Here is a 26783-nt window from a genome sequence, read left to right as displayed (position 1 = left end):
GGGATACACTAGCAACCTTTGTTGGTCTCATATAGCACATCATATTGATCCCCTGAAAATGGTTATCTGTGGTATGAATACATTGAATTATTTTTCTGGTGTAACTTTACTGGTAAGATTTTCTTCTCGAATAATTAGACTGTTTAATTTGATTAAAATGAGCCAATTGAAGCTAAAAATAATTGATCAACTGATCAGAAACGGAATGTTGAAGAGTCAAATTTTTGAATTTAATAAATCCCTGTTCTTTATTCTATCAAGAATAGGAACCCATCTGTAAATACTGGAAAATAGTAGCTTCTTAACCCAACTTAGAGTAAAAGTGCCAGCTCTTATCATTAAAACAATTTGTCTCTTTTAACAATGAATAAACAGTGCTTTAAATCTCTATAAAATGTATTCATTTTAACAGTTTTCATTATTTATGGTTCTGAATTTAAAAATTTTTTAGTACTCTGAAGTTGATTGAACAGCATGTTAATTAAACCAGTTTGCTAACCAAAATTGATTAGCCAGTTATTGAAAAGCCACTGTAATAAGTAATCCAGGGTGTTTACTTTGAGAAATCAGATTATTGTCATTTATCAGGTAATGGTCATTGAGCTGTTGTTAGGGACCTCTAACTACTAGAGTCTTCCTCGTGGGAAGAAGATGAGCAGCCAGGCTCTGAGGCTCTAACTACTTTTGTTGCTTGACAACATTCCTTCCATTTTGCTTATGAAGTATTCATGGTAGTTCCTGGTTACATAACAAAAATGGGAAAAACCTGCAATGTCTAACTGGTAATTTTTTTCTTTTTTTAGTTTATTTTGTTATAGAATGAAAGATTCTTTAAATTAATTCTATAGTGCTTTACAATTTTCAAAAGTTTCACACAGATGATTTCATATAACCCCATAATAACCCTTTTTTTCCCCTACCCCTATATTGCCCCTCCCCCTTCTGCCTCCCCACTGGTAACCACTCATTTTGTTCTCTGTATCTGTGAGTCAGCTTCTTTTTTTGTTATAGTCACTAATTTGTTGACTTTTTAGATTCCATATATAACAGATATCATACAGTGTTTGTATTTCTGTCTGACTTATTTTACTTAGTATAATGCCCTCCAAGTCCACCCAAGTTGCTATAAATGGCAACATTTCTTTCTTTTTTATGGCTGAGTAGTAGTCCATTGTATATACATATACCACATCTTCTTTATCCATTCATTTGTTGATAGCAATTGTAAATAGTGCTGCTAGGAACATTGGAGTACATGTATCTTTTTGAATTAGAGTTTTGGGGTTTTTTTTTTTTTTTTTTTTTTGGCTATGTACCTTGGAGTGAAATTCCTGGGTCATATGCTAGTTCTATTTTTAGTTTTTTGAGAAACCTCAACACTGTCAAACTGGTATTATTTTTAGTTTAGTTTTGTTTTGTTTTTGAGACACCTGATAGTTGAGATTAAAAATACAAATAATCCAACCTAGTGATTATTATATATATATATTTTTTAATTACACAGGTTTAGGATAAAATCATCTCCAAAACTTCAGATATTTCTAAAAATTCAACTATTTTTATTCCATAGCTATGTTTATACTTTATCTAGTTTCATGAAATGCATTTGTATATATTACTAATGCTGTAACAATAAAATAAATTTTAAAATGCTGACGTCAAAATGTTCTTTCTGGTCAAATACTGATTTCATTCATTAACACTAAACTCTGTTCAGATCTATTTAAATTGTGGTCTTCTCCACTTTCTTTCAAAGATGTTGGAACCGTTCTTAAAGTAGTTTCAATTCCTAAGGAGACTTGGCATGATTTAGAAGAAGTTCTGCTGGAAGAAATGACAGTTTTTCGGGTGAGTGCTGCTTAATTTCAAGTGTCAACAAGTTCCCTTGTATGTCTTTCCCCCAGGACAGCTGCACAGCAAACTTGGTATGGACAAGCAGTCTAGCATAGCCTTCTAATTAGCTTGTCAATTAGAAAGCCAGACACTAGTCAAAATAAACCTTGAAACTTTCAATGCTAGTTAAATCACAAAATGTAAAGAAATATATCCTTGGCTCATATTTTGTTTTCTCAATGATAAATTATATGATTTACATTTTATATTGTTTATGTAAGTTACCTCAATGAACAAACCCTGTGTGCCTCCTACCCTCCAAATCCCCTCTTTCACACTTAATGGTATAACTGGGATGATAGGTAACTTCCATGAATGTCTTAAAGGAAATACATTCAGAATGATAACGGAATGAAGACATTTTAATAATTTTTTAGCTTATTTGTGAATTGTTTTATCATATTTTCCTAAAGAAATCATTTGTTAGCAAAAAAAAGTTTCTGAGGTTTTTATATCACTTGTGGAAAATCTGTTATGAATTCCTAGTCTACACAATTAAGAAGAGTACAGATAGTTGCCCTTTTGTCCTGAATCACTGAGGGCCCAAGTAGGTTTATATAGGATTGGGGGTAGAGGCAGCAGTATATGGATTGAAGTGAGGGAGGAAAACTGAAGTAATGTAACATACACCACAGTGTTCTGTTGTTCCTTTTAGAAAGCCAGCTAGGGGGAAGAGTTTGAATTGAAGCACACCTTGATATAAATCATTTATGAAATATAACAGAGAAATAGATGCCTATCAAAGGTGTTATTTCAGTTTTTGATAAAAAAGAAGGCAAAAGTCTGAGACATTTATAACTGCAAAATAAACTGGAATTAGAAGAATTTTATGGACAGAAAATGAGAAAAAATTAGATCTAGTCTCACAATTTAAAATTATCTCATTTAGTCTCCAGAAATCTCAGATACTTTATCTATAACATGAAGTGGATGGATTAAAGTTTTCAGTTGATTAAATATTTTGATTGTAAGCAAAGTCTTCCCAAGACTTCTTTTAGCCCTATACTTGTAGACCAGTTTATTAACACAATAGAGCTCTTGCTCACTATTCAGTAATACTTTGAAGAGAAAATAAAGTAAAATATGGCAAGCTTTTAGTATATATATTGATTCAAGTAAAATTATGATTAGCTTTGAAACAGATAACTGGTACATCATGACACAGACATCTTGTAATAACTAAACAATGTTCTAATGGGAAGGGCTTAGGTTCTTCAGTCATAGCTACATGGCAGTTCTATTTGGAACACATACAGTCCCTCTGAGCTTCCCTAGCAGGAAAAATGATACCTACCTCGCAAGGAAGCTAGAAGAATTAGAGACAACTATATGTAGAACATCCGGGACAGTGTCAGCTCCTGTGCTCAGAATCTTATTGTCAATATAATTTTACTTGTTTTAGTTTGTCTACACTGAATATAAGCCACATTCTCAGGAGCCTTCTCTACTAATCCTTGGTTTAAGTCTTAAAATAACACAATCATCATAATTCTAGTATGATTTCTAAAATCAGGCACTTGGATCTTACTTTGTCTGGTATAGAATGATGACTAATCCCTATCTTTCACCAAGTCCCATTTCATTATTTACGCATTGATACTTTATCCTACAAATTCAAAAATACAGTTATGCAAATAGACTATGTCAGTAATACAGAGCCCATCTAGATTTAGCAAACAAATTATGGGCACTGAGGGGCAGATACATATATTGCTGTCTTGTGTCCATTGTTGTGTCTCCAGAGCCTGAAGTGTGTTTTCAACCTACATTTATTAAATGAATAAAGGAATCAGTATTTATGCAAAAATGAAAAATGAGAAATTAAAGAGTTTAAGGTCTTCCTTAGGGAGACTCCACTTAAAGTGAGGTGCCAGAGTATGAGGAAGATAAACCGAGAACAGCAAAAAGTTATCCTGCTGATTATATCCCATATTATTCTAGTAGAAAAAAATTTTTACCAATTCTGTATTTTTGGAAATCTATATTACCACCACTGTTGCAAATGAAGTTACAGGAATACTAAAATATTGTTAACTTTAGAATTTCTTAACTATTTCCAGAATCTTTTACTTTTGAATTTGTCATGGTTCCTTTGCATATTCCCCTTCAGTTATAGTATATGATTATAACAAGTTCCATTTACTAATTCAACTGTAAACAAACATGTCTACCATGGTCCTGGCACAATGCTGAGTTCTGGTGATTCAGAGATGAACACTATAAACATGGTCCCTGACCTTGTGTAGCTTAGAGACTCTTCCATGTTATCCTTCATAGTTTCAAGTACTTAATTTATTATCTTTTAGTACAATTAAGTTTTATCTTGTAGAATTGTATCATTATGTCATGCCATTTAAAAAACTAAGGTTCTTTTTATCTATTATTTAATTATTTTCCAGGATTTTATGAATCAGAATATGTATAATTTTGCAGTAATACTGTATTCTAGCTAATTTTCATTCCCTACATCTCTGGGATTTTAAATTTACGTTTCACATCTTATCTCTGTTTTTTAATAGTAAATCAAATTTTAGTTTAAAAATATTACTTTAAGCTGATCTATTAAATGACTTTTAACAAAATCTTGGGAGGTTGGAAGCCAACCATCTTGCCAACACAAATATTTAATGTCTATTAGATTTTGTTAGTGTTTTGTAGTTTCCAGAGAAATACACAGCCAAATTACACCTATGATAACTATTGAATGACTTTTTTGTGGTTTTTTAAGATATCATGAGAGAGGTTCTTTATTCAGTTTTTAACAATTAGGTATAAATACGTAATATTGTGCTTTCATGGAAATGATTGTTTATGAGTTTATAATATTGTTAAAAGGTTGTTTGCAACATGGGACACATCTTCCAGAGATAAATGTTCCATTTTTCTCCCATATTCTGTGCTATGCATTGTTGTCATTATTATTTCTTTGGCACTCAAGTAGACAAAATGTATTTGGGCAGAGTTTAGAGAAATATTTTCTTTCAACATTCTATTCTATCAGGCAAAGTTCATACATACATTGTGGTCTAGCAATTGGAATATTTCACTGTCAAACTTTGTTTAATTTTGCAGAAGAAGGGCAAAAAACACATTAAAGCAATTTCTATATACACTGAAACAAGCAGAGAAATGTTACAGTTTCTGTATTTTTATTTGAGCCTTGCAAGTCATTCCATTTAACATAAAATAAAATTTGAAAGGGTTAACTTGAGCACTGTGGCAGTTTGACAAGGTAAATAGACAAGGAACAGATTTAGGGTCCTGGTGGTATCTGATAGTCTTGGATTTTAAAAAGAAAGACATTTAATGTCAACCAACCAGTTAATTTTAGCATAATATCATCTCCAGGAGACCATGTTCATTATGTGTCTTTGCTAGACTGAATAACCAAACCTCATATAAAATCCGGAATTAAAGCCAGTACTATGTCCATTGCCATCTTGAGGTTGGTTTTAGGAAAACACCCTGGCTAATCACAGAACATTCCAGTGGTTCCAGTTACATCTAAGATACTTTGTTTTCTGGGTGAAATCAAATCCCGATCCAGAGTATAGAAAGAAAAATGTTCCTCAGTAATAAAATTTCCATTTTAGAGTAAAATTTTTGTAGGTAACAAGATGTGAGATAAAATTGGCCTTGGTATAGGACTCTAGAAATGACTTTAAATAGCAATTATATATTCAAAATGGTATCAAAGTACTAAGACACAAACCTGATTCCAAATATTACTTGTAACCATAAATTTATGTTTGAATCTCATTTACTATGTGATTCCAAACAAGTTGGTTAAAGTCAGTTGAGCCTCCACTTCTTCATTTCATAAATTTTTTGTTTTTTTAAATGAAGATTACTGGTAAATTGTAGCTATTTTTAACTAGTTATACAAATGAAAATCTCATTTAAAATAAATGCTTGAAAATTCTACACCTATACCTTGTTAAAAAAATATTCAAAAGGTATGAAAACCAGACTTATGCTGATTTTTACTTTACTCACATCGAGATTTTTTTTTTCCAGTCCAAAGAGGGTTTTACTTTTGAGACAGTGGGGTGTTCAAGTCACAATGCATTTAGTACAGTGGGTTTTATTTATAGTCCTATTGACTGCAAAGGATTGCAAGGCAGTTACGTTGATAATGCATGCATTTTAAACCCAATTTATGCAATATTCCATGAACAGCTGAGCAAATAAATGAAAGAGTTTAATTTTCATTCAAATGTAAATCATAATTGATGCTTTCCAAAACCTAGTCTATTAACTCATTCTAAAGGAGCATCAGCATGCGTAGCATCCAAGGAGCTCTGTCAGATTCTCCTGGGATCAGCAGGTTGAAAAGCTCTGCAAGTGTGCAAGTTTAATAAGGACTAGATTAAAATATCTGAAAAAATTTTTTAGCAAATTAGAGTCATAGAAAATCTTGAAAAGATGCTAAGTTTTTAATTTCATTTTTACTTGAACTCCAATTAAATTTGCACTTGAAACCAGTTTCATGGAAATGCTTATGAAGCTACATCTGTTTTACATGAAAGTTATATTCACCACCAACTAGGGCTCAGAAAAAAATATAGCTTATTTAAATGGATGTCATCTTAATATATTGTCTATTAAAATTCAACCGCAGGCAGCATATAGCACATCCTATTCCAAACTGTTATTAATTTCCTGGTCTAAAAAATAAGTAAGTTTCTTTTAATTAAGAGCTTCTAGGATCTTAACTGAAGAACGTTAAAATTAAAATATGGCACAATGGAGTTTCTTGTGTATTGGGGTTTGTTTTGTTTTACAATTTATGTATGAAGTGATCATTTCCATCTACCTTACAGACATTTAATTTTTTGTATTGTCAATGAATGTGAAATGTCTGAAAATTCACCAGCTTCACTTTTATATAGTTTCACTGAAGTTTTTAAAAGAACTGAGACATAGCTAACTTTCATTTTAATTATACTAGCTGTTGATTCTCTAAGAAGTACTTTCCTTGTACCTTGGCTCTAAAATTTATTTCATGAAAGTCAATATGAAGTTAGCTGCTTACATAACCACATAACCATTTTTCCTGTGAAACTCTTGGAATGGAAGAAGCTGCTATGGAATATTTTCCTAACTCTTTTAAATTCTTTGTTTGGGTTCACTGATTCCAATATTATATAAACCTAAGTACAATAGTCAATTTTGTCTTTTAAAACTAAAAATCTATGATGAATTGGCCCCTTGATTTTTGTGATTTGATGCTACTAAATTCCAAAGATCTTATTTCTGTATAGAGAAAATTGGTAGATATTTCTTTCATCATAGTTGTCTTTATGATTGACAGTTCCTATAGAAAATTATTTTTAATATCGTTAAACTCTGAAAATGGGAAATTATGGGAAATCCCTAACTTATCCCATCAAATTAATTTACATTCTAAATCATTTGTCTCATTTGTGTCTCAGGCAGGTTGTCTTAAATTTGTTAACAAAATTCTGTGCTCAGCTTAGATGTCAGGGTTCAAAGTGGAAATTTGCAATTCTGCAGTACTCAGCGGGTAATTAAAGCCACAAGAGTGGATAAGCCCACCAGGAACATAATGTGGCATCCAAAGAAGAGTAGAAAGGAGTCAGCAAGGCAAGGCAAATATATGAGGAATGGCTGGAGATAGAAAAGACTGAAAAAGGCTAAGAATAGTCAATAAAGAGTTTCAAGGCATAATGAAATCTAAAGGAAGAAGCAGTCAAGAAGAAATGAGTGCTCAGTAGTGCCATATCAAACAAGAAGTCCAGCAATAATAATAGACTGAAAGCTTCCATTCAGCATCAGTGATTTCTCTTGCTGAGAATCGTAGGCCACCTCTCTAGAGTAAGGGCTAGACTCAGTGGGCTGAGGGATGAATGGCACTGAATGGGACATGAAGAAGTAAAGATGGTGAGTATAGAATATTCAGATTATTTTCAAAGAAATTACAGCTAAGTTTAAAGGATTAAGGAAAAACTTCTTTTAAAGGATGGCCTTCTTTATCTCATATACAAATTCAGTTGAAGGAACAGAGTATAATGGGGAGAGCAAAAGAGATATGAGAGAAAGGGGAAAATTGGTAGGGAATTCATTTATTCATTCATTCACTCATTCATTATTTAACAAATATTTATTGACAACTTGTAAATTACACTTAACCTTTGAACAACTTGGGGGTTAGATGCACCAACCCTCCAGGCAGGGGAAAATCTGAGTATAACTTTACAGTTGGCCCTCCATATCTGTGCTTTTGCATCCATGGATTCATCCAGCACTGATGGTGTAATACTATAGTATTTACAATTGAAAAAAAATCCACGTCTAATTGGACCCACAAAGTTCAAACCCCTTTTCTTCAAGGGTCAACTGTAGGAGCAACAATCCCAGGTATGTGGCAGTGCACGAAACAGCCCAAAATCCCGGGCCTAAATAAGTGTGTCGGGTGGTAAGGGGGTGGGGAGGGCTGGGGCCAGGGGAAGATAAACAAGAAAACATATGAGAGATTGGTTCACAATGACGGAGTAGAAGGGCGTGCTCTCTCATTCCCTCTTGCAAGAACACCAGAATCACAACTAACTGCTGAACAATCATCGACAAGAAGACACTGGAACTCACCAAAAAAGATACCCCACATCCAAAGACAAAGGAGAAGCCACAGTGAGATAGTAGGAGGGGTGCAATCACAATAAAATCAAATCCCATAACAGCTGGGTGGGTGACTCACAAACTGGAGAACACTTATACCACAGAAGTCCACCCAAAGGAGTGAAGGTTCTGAGCCCCAAGTCAGGCTTCCCAACCTGGGGATCCGGCAATGGGAGGAGGAATTCCTAGAGAATCAGACTTTGAAGGCTAGCGGGATTTCATTGCAGGACTGTGACAGGACTGGGGGAAACAGAGACTCCACTCTTGGAGGGCACACACAAAGTAGTGTGCGCATCGGGACCCAGGGGAAGGAGCAGTGACCCCACAGGAGACTGAACAAGACCTACCTGCTAGTGTTGGAAGGTCTCCTGCAGAGGTGGGGGGCGGCTGTGGCTCACCGTGGGGACAAGGACACTGGCAGCAGAAGTTCTGGGTAGTACTCCTTGGCATGAGCCCTCCCAGAGTCTGCCATTAGCCCCACCAAAGAGCCCGGGTAGCCTCCAGTGTTGGGTCACCTCAGGCCAAACAACCAACAGGGAGGGAACCCAGCCCCACCCATCAGCAGCCAAGCAGATTAAAGTTTTACTGAGCTCTGCCCACCAAAGCAACAGCCAGCTCTACCCACCACCAGTCCCTCCCATCAGGAAACTTGCACAAGCCTCTTAGATAGCCTCATCCACCAGAGGGCAGACAGCAGAAGCAAGAAGAAACTACAGTCCTGCAGCCTGTGGAACAAAAACCACATTCACAGAAAGATAAACAAGATGAAAAGGCAGAGGGCTATGTACCAGATGAAGGAACAAGATAAAACCCCAGAAAAACAACTAAATGAAGTGGAGATAGGCAACCTTCCAGAAAAAGAATTCAGAATAGTGATAGTGAAAATGATCCAGTTCCTTGGAAAAAGAATGGAGGCAAAGATTGAGAAGATGCAAGAAATGTTTAACACAGATCTAGAAGAATTAAAGAACAGCAAACAGAGGTGAACAATGTAATAACTGAAATGAAAACTACACTAGAAGGAATCAATAGCAGAACAACTGAGGCAGAAGAATGGGTAAGTGACCTGGAAGACAGAATGATGGAATTCACTGCTGTGCAACAGAATAAAGAAAAAAGAATGAAAAGAAATGAAAACAGCCTAAGAGACGTGTGAGACAACATTAAACGCAACAACATTCACATTATAGGGATCCCAGAAGGAGGAGAGAGAGAGAAAGGACCCGAGAAATATTTGAAGAGATTATAGTCGAAAACTTCCCTAACATGGGAAAGGAAATAGCCACCCAAGTTCAGGAAGCGCAGAGAGTCCCATACAGGATAAACCCAAGGAGAAACACACTGAGACATGTAGTAATCAAATTGGCAAAATTTAAAGACAAAGAAAAATTATTAAAAGCAGCAAGGGAAGAACGACAAATAACATACAAGGGAACTCCCATAAGGTTAACAGCTCATTTCTCAGCAGAAACTCTACAAGCCAGAAGGGAGTGGCATGATATACTTAAAGTGATGAAAGGGAAGACCCTACAACCAAGATCACTCTACCCGGCAAGGATCTCATTCAGATTCGATGGAGAAATCAAAAGCTTTAGAGAAAAGCAAAAACGAAGAGAATTCAGCACCACCAAACCAGCTCTACAACAAATGCTAAAGGAACTTCTTTAAGTGGGAAACACAAGAGAAGAAAAAGATGCACAGAAACAAACCCAAAACAATTAAGAAAATGGTAATAGGAACATCATATAGATAATTACCTAAAACGTGAATGGATTAAATGCTCCAACCAAAAGACACAGCCTTGCTGAATGGATACAAAAATGAGACCCATCTATATGCTGTCTACAAGAGACCCACTTCAGACCTAGGGACACATTCAGACTGAAAGTGAGGGGATGGAAAAAGATATTCCATGCAAATGGAACTCAATAAAAGCAGGAGTAGCAATACTCATATCAGATAAAATAGACTTTAAAATAATGTTACAAGAGACAAGGAAGGACACTACATAGTGATCAAGGGATCAATCCAAGAAGAAGATATAACAATATAAATGTATATGCACCCAACATAGGAGTACCTCAATACATAAGGCAACTGTTGAGACCTATAAGAGAGGAAATCGACAGTAACACAATAATAGTGGGGACTTTAACACCTCACACCAATGGACAGATCATCCAAAATGAAAATAAATAAGGAAACAGAAGCTTTAAATAACACAATAGACCAGATAGATTTAATTGATATTTATAGGACATTCCATCCAAAAACAGCAGGTTACACTTTCTTCTCAAGTGCGCATGGAATATTCTCCAGGATAGATCACATCTTGGGTGACAAATCAAGCCACAGTAAATTTAAGAAAACTGAAATCATATCAAGCATCTTTTCTGACCACAACACTATGAGAGTAGAAATCAATTACAGGGGAAAAAACGTAAAAAACACAAACACATGGAGGCTAAACAGTGCATTACTAAGTAACCAAGAGATCACTGAAGACATCAAAGAGGAAATCAAAAAATACCTAGAGACAAATGACAGTGAAAACACGACGATCCAAAACCTATGGGATGCAGCAAAAGCAGTTCTAAGAGGGACGTTTATAGGTATACAAGCCTACCTAAAGAAACAAGAAATATCTCAAATAAACAATCTAACCTTACACCTAAAGGAACTAGAGAAAGAAGAACAAACAAAACTCAAAGTTAGCAGAAGGAAAGAAATCATAAAGATCAGAGCAGAAATAAATGGCATAGAAACAAAACAAAAGCAAGGTTCAGTAAAACTAAAAGCTGGTTCTTTAAGAAGATAAACAAAATTGATAAACCATTAGTCAGACTCATCAAGAAAAAGAGGGAGAGGATTCAAATCAATAAAATTAGAAATGAAAAAGAAGTTACAACAGACATGGCAGAAATACAAAGCATCCTAAGAGACTACTACAAGCAACTTTATGCCAATAAAATGGACAACCTGGAAGAAATGGACAAATTCTTAAAAAGGTATAACCTTCCAAGACTGAACCAGGAAGAAATAGAAAATATGAACAGACCAATCACAATTAATGAAATTGAAACTCTGATTAAAAATCTTCCAACAAAGTCCAGGACCAGATGGCTTCACAGGTGAATTCTTTTAAACATTTACAGAAGAGCTAACACCCATCCTTCTCAAACTCTTCCAAAAAATTGCACAGGAAGGAATACTCCCAAATTCATTCTATGAGGCCACCATCACCCTGATACCAAAACCAAAGATACTACAAAAAAGAAAATTACAAACCAATATCATTCATGAATATAGATGCAGAAATCCTCAACAAAATACTAGCAAACAGAATCCAACAACACATTAAAAGGATCATACACCATGATCAAGTGGGATTTATCCCAGGGATGCAAGCATTCCTCAGTATACGCAAATCAATCAATGTGATACACCATATTAACAAACTGAAGAATAAAAACCATACAATCATCTCAATAGATGCAGAAAAAGCTTTTGACAAAATTCAATACCCATTTATGATAAAAACTCTCCAGAAAGTGGGCATAGAGGGAAACTACCTCAACCTAATAAAGGCCATATACAACAAACCCACAGCAAACATCATTCTCAATGGTGGAAAACTGAAATCATTTCCTCAAAGATCAGGAACAAGACAGGGATGTCCACTCTCACCACTATTATTCAACATAGTTTTGGAAGTCCTAGCCACAGCAATCAGAGAAGAAAAATAAATAAAAGGAATACAAGTTGGAAAAGAAGTAAAACTGTCACTGTTTGCAGATGTCGTGATACTATACATAGAGAATCCTAAAGATGCCACCAGAAAACTACTAGAGCTAATCAATGAATTTGGTAAAGTTGCAGGATACAAAATTAATGCACAGAAATCTCTTGCATTCCTATACGCTAATGATGAAAAATCTGAAAGAGAAATTAAGGAAACACTCCCATTTACCATTGCAACAAAAAGAATAATATACCTACGAATAAGCTTACCTAAGGAGACAAAAGACCTGTATGCAGAAAACTATAAGACACTGATGAAAGAAGTTAAAGATGATACCAACAGATGGAGAGATATACCATGTTCTTGGATTGGAAGAATCAATATTGTGAAAATGACTATACTACCCAAAGCTATCTACAGATTCAATGCAATCCCTATCAAATTACCAATTGCATTTTTTACAGAACTAGAACAAAAAATCTGAAAATTTGTATGGAGACACAAAAGACCCCAAATAGCCAAAGCAGTCTTGAGGGAAAAAAATGGAGCTGGAGGAATCAGACTCCCTGACTTCAAACTATACTACAAAGCTACAGTAATCAAGACAACATGGTAGTAGCACAGAAACAGAAATATAGATCAATGAACAGGATAGAAAGCCCAGAGATAAACCCACGCATCTATGGTCAACTAATCTGTGACAAAGGAGGCAGCGATATACAATGGAGAAAAGACAGTCTCTTCAATAAGTGGTGCTGGGAAAACTGGACAGCTACATATAAAAGAATGAAATTAGAACACTCCCTAACAGCATACACAAAAATAAACTCAAGATGGATTAGAGACCTAAATGTAAGACCGGACACTATAAAACTGTTAGAGGAAAATATAGGACGAACACTGTTTGACATAAAGCACAGCAAGATCTTTTTTGACCCACCTACTAGAGTAATGGAAATAAAAGAAAAATAAACAAATGGACCTAATGAAACTTAAAAGCTTTTTCACAGCAAAGGAAACTATAAACAAGATGAAAAGACAACCCTCAGGATGGGAGAAAATATTTGCAAATGAATAAACAGACAAAGGATTAATCTCCAAAGTATATAAACAGCTCATGCAGCTCAATAACAAAAAAACAAACAACCCAATCCAAAAATGGGCAGAAGACCTAAAGAGACATTTCTCCAAAGAAGACATACAGATTGCCAAGAGGCACATGAAAATCTGCTCAACATCACTAATTATTAGAGAAATGCAAATCAAAACTACAGTGAGGTATCACTTCACACTAGTTAGAATGGGCATCATCAGAAAATCTACAAACAACAAATGCTGGAGAGGGTGTGGAGAAAAGGGAATCCTCCTGCACTATTGGTGGGAATGTAAATTGATACAGCCACTATGGAGAACAGCATGGAGGTTCCTTAAAAAACTAAAAATAGAATTACCATATGACCCAGCAATCCCACTACTGGGCATATACCCAGAGAAAACCATAATTCAAAAAGACACATGCACCCCAACGTTCACTGCAGCACTATTTACAATAGCCAGGTCATGGAAGACACCTAAATGCCCATCGACAGACGAATGGATAAAGAAGAGGTGGTACATATATACAATGGAATATTACTCAGCCATGAAAAGGAATGAAATTGGGTCATTTGTAGAGACGTGGATGAATCTAGAGACTGTCATACAGAGTGAAGTAAGTCAGAAGGAGAAAAACAAATATTGTATATTAATGCATATATGTGGAACCTAGAAAAATGGTATAGATGAACGGGTTTGCAAGGCAGAAATTGAGACACAGATGTAGAGAACAAACATATGGACACCAAGGGGGGAAAGCGGTGGGGGGTGGGGGTGGTGGTGTGATGAATTGGGCGATTGGGATTGACACGTATACACTGATGTGTATAAAATGGATGACTAATAACCTGCTGTATAAAAAAATAAAATTCATAAATTAAAAAAAAAAAAAGAAAACGTGTGATGCCTCTGCTGCTGTCCTCATATTCTGTCAACCTCACCTCTAATTCCCACTGTGTGTCTTTCACTTTTTGCCCCAGCACTTCCCTGACAGGCAAGAGGGCAAGCAAGAGTCACAACTGAGGGTGTGGGAGATTTAACAACCCTGGGGGCATCCAAAGAGTAATGGAATATTTCCATATTTATATATATATACAACTTTTCTTGGCACAAGCCTTAGAGGATAGTTTTGAGAGTCATTGTCTACTATCCTCAGATTTTGTCTCAGTGGTGACTTACATGACCTACTTTTTATTGACTTTTCCTCCCTCCTCTCAATCCTTAGTTCCTTACTCCTCCTCCCTACCTTCAGATAAGAGCTTTGAGGTATAGGAGGAAACTCACCTCCTATACCTATATGACTCAAGATAAATGTCATATATAAATCATATATATACATAGATGTCATATATATGTATTTCTAGATAGTGATAAGCACTCAAGAGAAAAACTAAAGGAAAGGATATGGGAGTGTGTGTGTGTGTGCACATGTGTTGAGTGTGTATGTTGTGCATGTGAAAGAGAGGAGAGATTTGAATAAACACTATGTGATGAGCACATTTGTAAAGTATTTCATATTTATTCTTTCATTTAATCGTCTCAGCAATCCTATGAGGAAGGTACCATTGTACTCATTTTTCAGATGAGAAAACTAAATTAGAAAGAGATTCTATACCACACCTAATACCACACTTCTGGCCAAGTTTGTGTTACTACTATTTGAACCCATACATTTGACCCCAGAGTGTAACTCCTTACCCTTTCTTCAGGGCTTAACTTCAGTCACCTACACAGAGGGACCTTTTAGGATTTTGTTCTTCCCACCTAAGCCTCTTTGTTATCAGCTGTCTCTGAAACCCCCCAGCCATCTCTTCTTAGAGTTGTGTTTGTCATTGATGAGACATAGGATGGAGCACAGTTAAATGAAAGTGAATCTAAGAGTATAAGCGAATGCATTCAGGTGACTAGCCTTTTGATGGTCTAAGTTCATCAAAGAACAGCCTTTATTTATGCAACCTACGTATGTTTATGATAAGCTTTAGCAGAACACTTTATCAAAGTGTATGTGATTATTACTTCCCTAGTCATGACTGCTCTAGATTAGCCTGTTGATAGAAATTAAAGAGATTATGTTCTCCAGCAGAGACCTGAAGTGTAGGCCTTTGCATCTTAGTCATTTTAATAATAAAGAAATAATCTCATCCCAACTGAGCTCTCACAGTTCTTGACAGCTGGAAACCAGCCTAGTACTCTCAGCTCATCCTTGGCGCTATTAGGAGCTGGCCTGACAGTCTCACCTATGCCATGGTGGTGTTCTCCAGTTGAGCATACAAATTTTCACAGATCCCCAACATCAGATGGGGCCATTCTCAGACCATTATGAATCAAAAAAAAAAAAACAAGACCATTCTGTAATCATGTCTGAATATCTGAACACAGAAAAGAATGTAAACGTTGTCCAAACCGTAAAACTGACCAAATATCTCCCTACCCTGCCCTAGTGAGTGATTGTTACTTTACCTATCACTGCTTTAGCTTCACTCTGTTTTTGCCTCCTAAATAAGACTTATGAAGATACCTAATCATAGAATTACTTCTGCTTTTTGACAGCATCCAATGCAAAGCAAAGCCTTACTTCCTGGAACCCTTCCTTAAATCACCTAACACAAGCCCAAAACATATAAGTCCTTTCCATCCCTCTCTTACTGAGCTTCCCATGCACAGTGGGCAATAAAGCCAACCTGATTCATGGGTATGTTTCTAATGGTCGTTAACTGGGGGATGCACTTATTGTCTGCTCCATACATACAACACTTGTCTATGCAATTCCTTTTACATGTCTTATTTCCCAATTATAGTGCTTCTTACAGGCACTGAAGTTATCTTTCTGAAAATTTATGTTGGTATTCTATGACTTTTCTAATAGACTAAACAATTCACATTTTGTTTTTCTTCTTTAGGAACCAACTGCTATTTCAGCAATGGAGCTTTCCACTAAGCAGGTACTATCATTATATATTACAGTATATACAATATTCTATATTTTGTTAATTTTGTGTTTCAAATAGATAAATATGTTCCATCAGATTTTATGGATTTATTAACAGTTGTTCAAAAAAACAAGACAAAAAATTCTTAAAATAACTAGTAGGAAACTAAAGATAATTTTCATTGCCCTCATGCTTTTGACCAGTCTCATATATGTCCTATAAATATATTTCTTAGATCACTATTTGTTGTAAATTTTCATTTATAGCATTTCTTTTTTGGTCATTATAATATAATTTACTCAGTAATTATTTTCATCTATCTATCCTTTAAAATAACATTGGTGAATATTTCAGAATATAAATAAATTTATAATTTAATTTGTATGTATAAACAAAATACATTATATAGGCTAATAAAATTATGCACTGGACTATGTGTTTTTGGAGGATTTTTACTTAAAAGTTAATCTTACTTTTTCAGTAGTATTGTGTGCTAGAGAAAACATTTAGTTTGGCTAAATATAAAAGGGAAGCAGCAAAATGGTCTCTGCCAAATGATGTTATTAAACTCCATGAATTCAAAGGTTAAGGGCAGCGTGTTAATAGTCTTTTCATTCACGTTGAATGAATGCTTTGGCAAGACTCTTAAGAAACACAAATGACTTCTAAACGCTAAATGATATGGGCAAAACAAATATAATTTTAACTTCTAATGAATTACCTTTTCAACATAAATGTTACCTAGCCTTTCTATCCAGTATATCAAAGGTAACTAAAAAGAAAAAAATGGCTTGGATCCTGAGTTGAAATTAATTATTAAATAACCTAGAAGAAAAAGCCAGGAAGGAGTAGGGAGCCCTTTACTCACTGTAAACTTACATACAAGTTTTGTATGAAAACTTAGATACAAAATTATTGAATCTGAGAATGATTTGGTGAATCTTATTTCTTAACTGTTTACATGTTTTATCTCTGACCATGCATTATTCCTCATACAGGATGCTAAAATACTGTGCCACTAAAACTCAGTATATATCCTTTCCACACATTCATATCAAAATAGATTGATAATCTCCAAGTTATTTAGAGAAATCCAGAGTGCAGATATTATTGACCTGATACTGTCATCTTACACTTCATAAGTGTGTGTTCACCTGTTCTTGTAATCTAAAAATTGTCAAATGTTGGCAAGGAAATCCGGGGATTTCCAGGATAGTAGCTAGACCAGGATATTCTTTCCTGTAATGATTTTTTAAATTATTTATTTATTTTCTGCTAGACTTCTTTGTCAACATTAATTACATTGCATCTAGTTTTGTAAAACATTTCTTTCTGTTTTAACATGTTTAAACCTACCTTAAGAATTGCCTATTAAATGCAACACATTTCACCAAAAAACAAACACAAACAATTTATCAACCTAAAATACTGTGTTAGAAGAAAGTGTCCCTAGCCTTCATTTTCCATTACTGGAAAATTTTCACAACATCAGATGGAGTTTGATTTCCATTCAGATGTGACTGGAGTTTGATTTCATTCAGATGTGACTCAATTTCATTTATGCTCATGGAAATTTTAAAAGTGAGGCAGTAGTTTCAAGAGGGACAAGCCGTGTTGCAACTAATTTTCTGGGTAAACGGACTCATCCCCTGCTTATGAACCACAACTTGTTAAGGAGGTTAGTGAGAAAGCCTGTGGTGATGTTAAATTGGGCAGAAAAAGCACATCAGGTTATTTGCTGGTGACTGGCTTATGCTCAATGGTGCCTGCAAGCGTCCCCCATATTTCATTTAAATAGCATAATTCATTGTGAAAATCATTAATAGTACTGCAGAATAATCGTTAAGTATAAACTACATTGAATTGTATTTAATTTGGGACATTTTATCACTCTTTAGGTTTTCATTACAATGATTTCAGTTGCCATATTTTTGGTTTCATATTCTTCTCATGTATTATTTCTCTGATTTTCTCCTAAAGGGATCTGACAGATTTAAATATTATCATTTGGATAACAACTCCTTTACTACTCAATGCCATATTCTTACAGAAATCTATAAGTATGAATTTCATTCATGCTTCTTAAAAGTTATTGGCCAAACATAGAAATCTTTTTCTTAGGTATAACCAACTTGGTCAGTAGCTTTTTAAATAGTTATGACCACAGTATATGGTTTGGCATGTCTGTATTCACCAATGCCAACCATGCTTCTAGATACTGCTACCCCATTTTAACTAATTTAATTGTTGTTTAAACATTATGTTTGTTCATTTTTTATCATATTGAGATTGCTTGCCTTCAATACAATCTAAGTTTTTTTTTTTTAAAGGTGCTTTTGGAAGAGAGAAAGAATAGGAGGGAAAAAAAAGAATAAAGAATTTCTTTCCATTAGTTAAGTTCCCTGTTAATATTTTTCAAATTATGATGAACTGTTATCACATGCAGGTTCTGTAGATGCTTTAAGAGGGGTACAAATCAATAAAATTTTCTCTCAACCAGAAAACTTAATAATACTTTATCTTTTCCTCCCAGAGACTTTAACTACCATTTCTTAATTTGCCATGGTTTGTAGCATCTTTCAATATAATAATAGAAGGTGAATATAGTAAGAAGTTGATTTTCTGTAATATATTCCATATTCTATACACTATATATTCTATATACTATACTATACTATGTTCATGTACTATAAATATTCTTCACTTACTGAAATGGAATAAGCAATCAGTATATGTGCCTCCATAATAATTTAGTTTTTATTGTATTATTTCTTCCCCCTTTTTTTCCCTTTCTTATATTAAGATATAAGTAAGTTGGTTAGCTTTCAGCATATAATTATTTTCTAAAAGTACTCCTTATACCCTCAATAATTTCATAGATTCTAATAGTTACTTATATCTTCATTTAAACATATCTATTTACATATGTAGTCCCACCTTTGAGAGCCTTTTGGAAATGCAATTTTAATTATATCCATTGCTGACTGTTAGACAATTTGTTATAGTAAAAGAGCACACCATGGTTCAGAGACTGGCTTTTCTGTAACTTACTTTCATTTGTGGAGAAATTAAAATACACTTTTGAGGTCTTTTCCATATGTACTGTCATGTTTCAGTATTTTCACAACTTTTATTTAATGTTTTATTATAATTATTCAATCATCTAGAGCAAGAAAGGGAGCTATGACACCAATTACAGTAAAATGTAGAAAAATCACAAAACAGTCTTGTTTGTATTTCATTTTGTGTTTACATAAATTTGCAACTGGTATGCTACATTGGTTCAACTTTGTTAAAGATATTTTTTAACTTGTATTGAAATCCTGATGTAGTTTCTGTTAGAAAGCTTTCCCCCCCCCCAATTCTGGCTCCTTTGATAATTTCAAATTGACTGAGGACAGTGGCAGCATAGATGTTTTATCTAGATGCATACTTTAAAGATCTAGTTAAACATGCTCATTTTATCAATAAGGAAGTTAAGTCTTAGAAAAATTATGTGAAAGGCCCAAGATCACAAGAGAGTTAATGTCAGGCAAGACCTTGGATCCAGGTATGTTGATGCCCAATACCCCACTTTTTCCCACAACACCTGAGTTTTTTGTTCAAGTCCACGGCACCAGCCAGAGTGTAATTGATTCCCCTATCTGATGATCTTTCGAATGAGAAGTAATTGAGTACTTTTGTTTAAAGTAATCTTCCTGGAGGTAGTGCAAAGGCAAGACATTTAGCGTTGAGCAAAACTTCTTACCAATGCGAGTGCCAAAACTTCACCCTTTCCCTTCTTATAGGAGGGCAGACTGCATTACAGGCAATGCAGTAGGGCACCCAAGAGTCAAAAGCAAAAGATCCCTGCCTCAAGACCAATCAGAATACATGGCAATGTAGATAATCTGATTAATCAAAATTATAAACAGTAGAAGTTAAAAAAGCAACCTAAGAGCAAAAACTGAAGGTTTGAACTTTACATTGCTCAGTGTCTTACTGTCTGTTTAAAATTTTTTATTTTTATGAGATTTAATTGACATATAACTATTGCTGTCTTCCTTTATCTTCCCTTGGTTTTACACTTATAAAATATACCTGTTTCAGTCAAATTTTTGGTTTTGATCTTGCTCTATTTTAAATGGTCACATTTCCTGCCAGGCCTTTGAAGAAACTACCAATAATGGAATGTTTTTAAACCCACAAATATAAACGTATTTTTGCTAAGCTAGAACCTTTTTTTTTTTTTTTTTAAGAAAAAAAGAGATTTGAAAAACAAGGTAGTTTTTGTCATAACAGTAAACTCTTTCCACAGCAACAACTATATATTGGCTCTACTGTGGGAGTCACACAGCTCCCTTTACACAGATGTGATATTTACGGGAAAGCCTGTGCAGAGTGCTGCCTCGCCCGAGACCCTTACTGTGCCTGGGATGGCTCTTCATGCTCTCGCTATTTTCCTACTGCAAAGAGGTAGGAGGAATATTAGAAATAAACACAGTGTTTCATATTTATCTTATCTGATTCCATTTTTGGAACAACTTCTTCATATAAATACATCATCTTTTCTCTGATGAATAAAATGAGGTGTTATACTTCAGGGAACTCTTAGACACGTCCTAAACGTTGTACACAAACTTGGTTTACTTTTGTTTTAAAAAACAAAAACACTTTCTTAATTTGACAAAATAGTCGTTTCAACGTATTCTCTACTACTCCCTTAAGGCTTCCTTTCCCCCTTGATATTCACCAGTATTTAAGAAACAAGCAATAATAGGTGAAGTAATATACAATACTTGCTAATATAAACCTGAAGATGAACAGTATGCACATGAACATATTGAAACATTTAATAGAAATTAACATTATTAAGCCAATGCATTATAGGAGCAGTAAAATTTGTTTTGTTTTTTTATCTTAGCTAATGTTTTACAAGAAGGTAAGAACGTGGCTTTTTTCATTGCTAACGAGATGTGTTCTACCACATTTGGATCATTTTAAAGGTTTTGGAAAAATATTAGGGAAAAGAAATAACCCTAATATCTACTTAAATATTTTAATTACACACTAGATAATATTGACTGTAGTGTTAAATCATCTACAACTTAAATCTTTCATATAGTCAGTCTATATGGATTAAAACACAGTTACCTTGTTAATAATAATATTAAATATAAATGTAGTATTAGCTTATTCCATTTAATAAATATGCAATTTTCTTAAGCCTTCAATATTCAGAATTTAGACAACATGTTAGTATTACTTTCATATACCTATTGACTTTGTTGGAAGTTTAAATTTAAAACAAGAACTTAGTGTGGAGATAATGTGTTATTGATCAAAGAAACCATGGATAATTTAATAAATAGGAATATGCTGTTTTCACAGCAATAAAATTAAATTAATTAAGAATAAGGTTTTATGCTTCTTATAATCAGTTAGCTCTAAAGGGCTTTTAATGTTGCTTGAAAGTGTGGAATTCATGTTTGAACTAAAAATGGGTATTATTTCCTTTCCATGTGAAAATGTATAACATTGCCTAATTTAGTAATAATCCATTTGAACTTTAAGCTTTTCTTAATGAGAAAGAAGATAAAAATAAGATCATAACTACATCTATAATAAGTTAAAAAGCTGGATGTTATTATACATTTGAAATGTGTTTATTGCATACCTAGAATCCAAGATTGAAGGAATTATCATTAACACATTTTTGTTGTGCCTTGCAGATTTTACTTAATCCAATTTCATGTGTCTTTGAAAAGGATGTTTAGAGGCCTCACAATTTATATATTCTTTGTGATGGCATTTTTCAAAAGCTTCAATGGCAGTAAAAAATGCCTTCCCAAATGCTTTGTGGTTCGTGTTTCACAAGTTCCCTTGTTGGCTCAATTTTGAAATGTGCAACATCTGTTTGATAGTCTCACCAATTCTACAAATAGAAATCTATAAATACCTGGGACTTCTAAATTTATGAATACAGTAACAAATTCCATGTTTGCAATTCTCAGTGGCCTTTGTGAGAGCTCTTTTCAAGGATGGTAACTAACTGTGCAGCAAGACAATACCCATTAAAATAGATGCAGAAAACAGATGGGCAAGTGTCCCCAGTCTTTTCGAGTCAGTCACACAGAGCCAATCTCCAGTTTTAGCCTTCTACTCCAACTACACATCTAGTTGGCACCACAACGGCTGGAGCCAACCTCCTTCCTCCCAGTCAACCAGTAGCCAAGTGTAGAGAGAGGACTCCCAGAATGCACTGTAAGTAACATGATCTGAGCAGTAGAATGCAGGAGAAATTAATTTCGAGTTTTATAGCAAATTTAGCTTTTCTTTTAGAGGTAAGTTCGTCTTCTCTCTCACCTTCCTCTGATAAAAGGAGGAGCCTTGCTCCACGGTATTTGTTGTTGTTTTTGTCCTTTTATTCACTTCGCGGGTAAATTGGTTTGCAATCATAACCATGTAATCATAAAAGAAATGTTTTATAAAAAAAAGTTGATATAGCAACCAAAAAGAAAAATTAAAGACTAACTTACAAATAGAATTCATAGTCTTAATACTATAATTTAACAACAGTCTATTTAAGGAATTATGTGTAAGTATTAAGAGAAAGAGAACATTCATGTGAGTTTTAATTTTCAAGCTTACTCCCTCATTAGAGATTAGGAAAAAAAGTTTAATTCTATTCATTGAATAAATGGGTTGCTCTTCTGTATTTTGTGCTTTTTCCTCAGAATTTAAGATATTAAGAATTTTAGATTTTCTAGATGTTAGATTCTTACTGACATTCAGTAGCAAAAAGAAACCATGAATTTTCTGTTATCAATACTTTGCAAGACTTTTTGTGCATTGTTAGTACATTTATATACTATTTTCCATTTTGATCATCTTTCAGACTGCTCTTATAGGTATAATGAGCTGCTTTTAAAAAATCTTTTAGGCAGATGTAGATGCATCTCTTCTGATAAACTCCCAGGGTCTTTGATTTTGACTCTTCTCAATTCTTATGACAAATTCTCAAGAGGGAATAGAGATACAGTAATATTTTTAAAATATAATTGTTTTAGACGCACAAGACGACAAGATATAAGAAATGGCGATCCGCTGACTCACTGTTCAGACTTACAACACCATGGTAAGTTATAGCATTTTTAATCTTTCAACTTGCTAACACCAGGGTAAAACCATAAGCAATAATGCATATCCACACACATGCATGCAAGTTATACACCTCTGCCAGAATACTTAGAGAAGTGCAACTGAAGAGAAAGAAAATCTTGTAGAAAGAAAATTCCAATGAACACAAAGCACTGAATTATGTTTTATTATTGTAGGTATGATAAATTCAGGATGTTAGACCCTTACGAGACTTAACGCTCAATTTTCTCATGTAAACCAAAAGAAGTCAAGTTTAAGTACATGCTTTTGTATGTAGTAGCAACCTGAGAGTAGTAGGCAACAATTATATTCATTTAAATATATCAAAGAAGAAAGTGTAGTCTTAAAATAAGCCATGCAAATTACTCATTAATACGCTCATAATATAGACCCAGTATATTATTACTGGGTATCCTACTCAAATAGAAGATAGTTTGGATGTCTTCACTCTGTACTAGGATAGTCCCTTGAACTGGGGCTTTTGGGCCAAGTTCATTTTATGCTTCCTAAAAGATGTCAAGGTCTATGTCAAGTTGCTTATTTAATGATGAAATATCAACCAATCTTCATTTAAAACGCATTAAAATTGTAGTATAGCTCATCCCTCCCCACCCCCACTTCAACCCTTTACAAAAACAATAATTAGGCTATGCTTCCCCCTGCTGGGAAAACTCAGCAGTGACATCACTGCTAACGAACAGCTCAGTTAAAAATGGCTAAAATATCAAATGTAAACATTTTACATGTAATTGAATGTAATTATCCTGTTAACTTTTTTGGTGCGTTTTACATTAATCTTAAAAGAAGGTATACTATTTTTTATCATTTACTTGGATTTGATTTACTAATTCTGTGTGGAAAACATTCATGGTTCATGAATGTTAAGAAAGAAAACACACTGTACGAATAGCACCCAGCAACATTCCAAAACCTAGTTGCCTTTCTGAAAGTCCCTGTGTGTATCCTACATGTACTGGTATGTGATTCATGAATGTCCGCACAGTTGTTTGGGGGATACCAATACCAGGAGACAGGTAGCCACAAATTGGGCCTATATTTTGAATTCATTTTGCTTGCAAAATTTCCTTATCTGTTCGTTATTTGCTTTCCTGTCTGTTATCGCTCTCATTATAAAAATAAAAAAATACCACTAGATTTGAGCATATGTTATAAGTTTTTGTCTTTATACGGATTTAGTGCATTGTTGATACATCCTCATTTAATTTTTCGGATGGCATATTTCAATTGGACAACAAAATATTCACTAGTCTTCCATTTATTTCACGTAGAAATATTGAATTATGATCAGCAGCTTTTCAACAATACAGTATTATGAAATATTAATTCCTTTTATTAAAGAGTATATTTGCTTAGATATAGAGAGGCTAATGATACTAACTAGAAGTAAAAGAAACAAGATGATGTAAGTAGAGCTCATTTCCAATCAGATTTAATCTCCATGTCAATATGGACCTTGCTATTTTGCTCACTTTTTTATCTCTAGGTCTGTAACAGATGCAATATTGTAAATATTGTAGATATTTAATAAATATTTGTTGAATGAATGATCTAAATATTTCAAGCTATAGCATAATACTTACGTTTCTCAGTAGAGATTTGATCTAAATAGCATCCGTTATTTATTGTGAAAATGATTTGTCATACATTGTTATTAATACCATTGTATTCATAAGTAGAATCTTTAAGAAATATCATAAACCAATTAACTAATAAATTATAGTTGCAAACCACTTTATGTAGGATACCATGCTATGTTTTGAAGATCGCTAGAGAAATATATATATATATCTTATTAATGCATCCATTTTTTTAGCAATTCAGTCCCTTCATAGACCCAGTTAGTGTTTTTCCTAAGTGATATATATGCTGGAATTATGAGTGTACATATATACAAGGAAAAGTTGACCGAAGTCATATTTATTTTTTTAAGTGAGGCTGTGGATAAATAAATATTGTTAACGGTTGAATGAATGGGCTTTGGAGAGTGCTTCAGATTTTAAAGTTATGTTTTGATGAAATTAGAGTGGTACAACCCTATAAACTTTGGGAATATAGAATTGCTTAGCTGTAGAAAGTAAAATGAATGTGAATAACTTTTTTCTCCTGATTCTTCAGTTGGAATGCATACTGTAGGGAGGAAAAATAATTGCTGTGTTTCAATGTTACTGGGTCTGCGTGTGTGTATAAAAACAACCCCAAGTAGATGCTTGTGATATATGGGAGGAAATGGTAAAATAGTTCAAGAAGCTCTGCAGTAGTAAAAACATTCCTTTTTTGAAGGCCTCTTTATTCCTTGTCTGCTTGTCTTGCTAATTGACCAAACATAAAAAATACACACCATAGATTACAGTAAGTTTCAAATGTTTGGAAACTAAGTCAGGCATTCCCATATGGTCAGACTGAGTCTTACCATTAGGAATCAGTGAATTATCTTGGAATAGGTGATGTCAATCTTTGAAAGTAAAATGGGCAGAAATCCAGAGCTCAGCCCTGTTAAATCATGTATGTTGCCTTGCTAATGTCACATCTCACATTGAATAAAATATATGTGCTCATATGAAAACATACAAAGATATGAGATGTTTTCGCAGAAACCGCTAAGCAAGCTGAAGCCAGTTATACACTTCAGGACCATCAGTTCCAGCTGTAATGGTAAACATATTCTGTAAAACTCTATATTTTACATCTCTTGAGGTTTTAATAGAGAGACTATATAAAATAACTCAGAATTAAGGTGGAAGACATTTCACTCTCGATGAAACCTTTAACACTTACTCAGTGCTCTGTTCGCTCTCTTGTAAAGGCAGCACTAATGGTGAGCTGGACTGGATGAAACAGAAAAATCCAGCTCCACTTCCCCTTTGTCCAGCACACTCTCCCCCATCGCCGGTAGCCTTTTGCCTAGGGAAATTTCAGTACAAAACCCTAAATATATGTGCTGGCAGATCTTCTTGTCTTCCCATTCACTCATACACAATGCTAACGAGAAACCTCCAGTATGTTCCCTTTCCTAAAATAACTGTTGTGCACAGAATTGGAGCTTGTCTGACTTTGCATTCAAGAGCATAAGTGGTTGAGTCAATTTACCTTTAAACTACCTCTCATTCTTCCTTCTTTACTAAGCAAGCTGTACTATGATCTACATGTCCAGAAAGGAAAAAGCTATACCAGAAGTAACAATTTTTGAAAATTAACATCTTAGATTTTTGCATCTTTGAAATATTTTATGTCCTAACTTCTACATTAATGGCGTCATTGAATTTCACTTTGTAATAGTTCTCTTGGCTGTTCTACATACATGCGTTTCCTTTCCAACAACCCAC

General features: G+C 34.3%; 1 protein-coding gene across 4 annotated transcripts in view; it reads left to right on the top strand.

Moving 5' to 3' along the window:
- The window catches only part of SEMA3A (semaphorin 3A), a 502916-nt gene that overhangs the window by 461091 nt on the left and 15042 nt on the right, over window positions 1–26783 (top strand). For all 4 annotated transcript variants that reach the window (XM_082398309.1, XM_082398310.1, XM_082398307.1 and 1 more), the window contains 4 exons: window positions 1757–1848; window positions 16270–16311; window positions 20597–20754; window positions 23349–23416. In XM_082398309.1, coding sequence (XP_082254435.1) covers window positions 1757–1848; window positions 16270–16311; window positions 20597–20754; window positions 23349–23416 — 360 coding nt within the window. The remainder of the gene's footprint in view (window positions 1–1756; window positions 1849–16269; window positions 16312–20596; window positions 20755–23348; window positions 23417–26783) is intronic.

Source organism: Balaenoptera borealis (assembly GCF_965194805.1).
Source record: "Balaenoptera borealis genome assembly, chromosome: 7".
Classification (NCBI taxonomy): domain Eukaryota; kingdom Metazoa; phylum Chordata; class Mammalia; order Artiodactyla; family Balaenopteridae; genus Balaenoptera; species Balaenoptera borealis.
The sequence above is the reverse complement of the archived record's forward strand: the minus strand, read 5'-3'. Positions and strand labels throughout refer to the sequence as shown.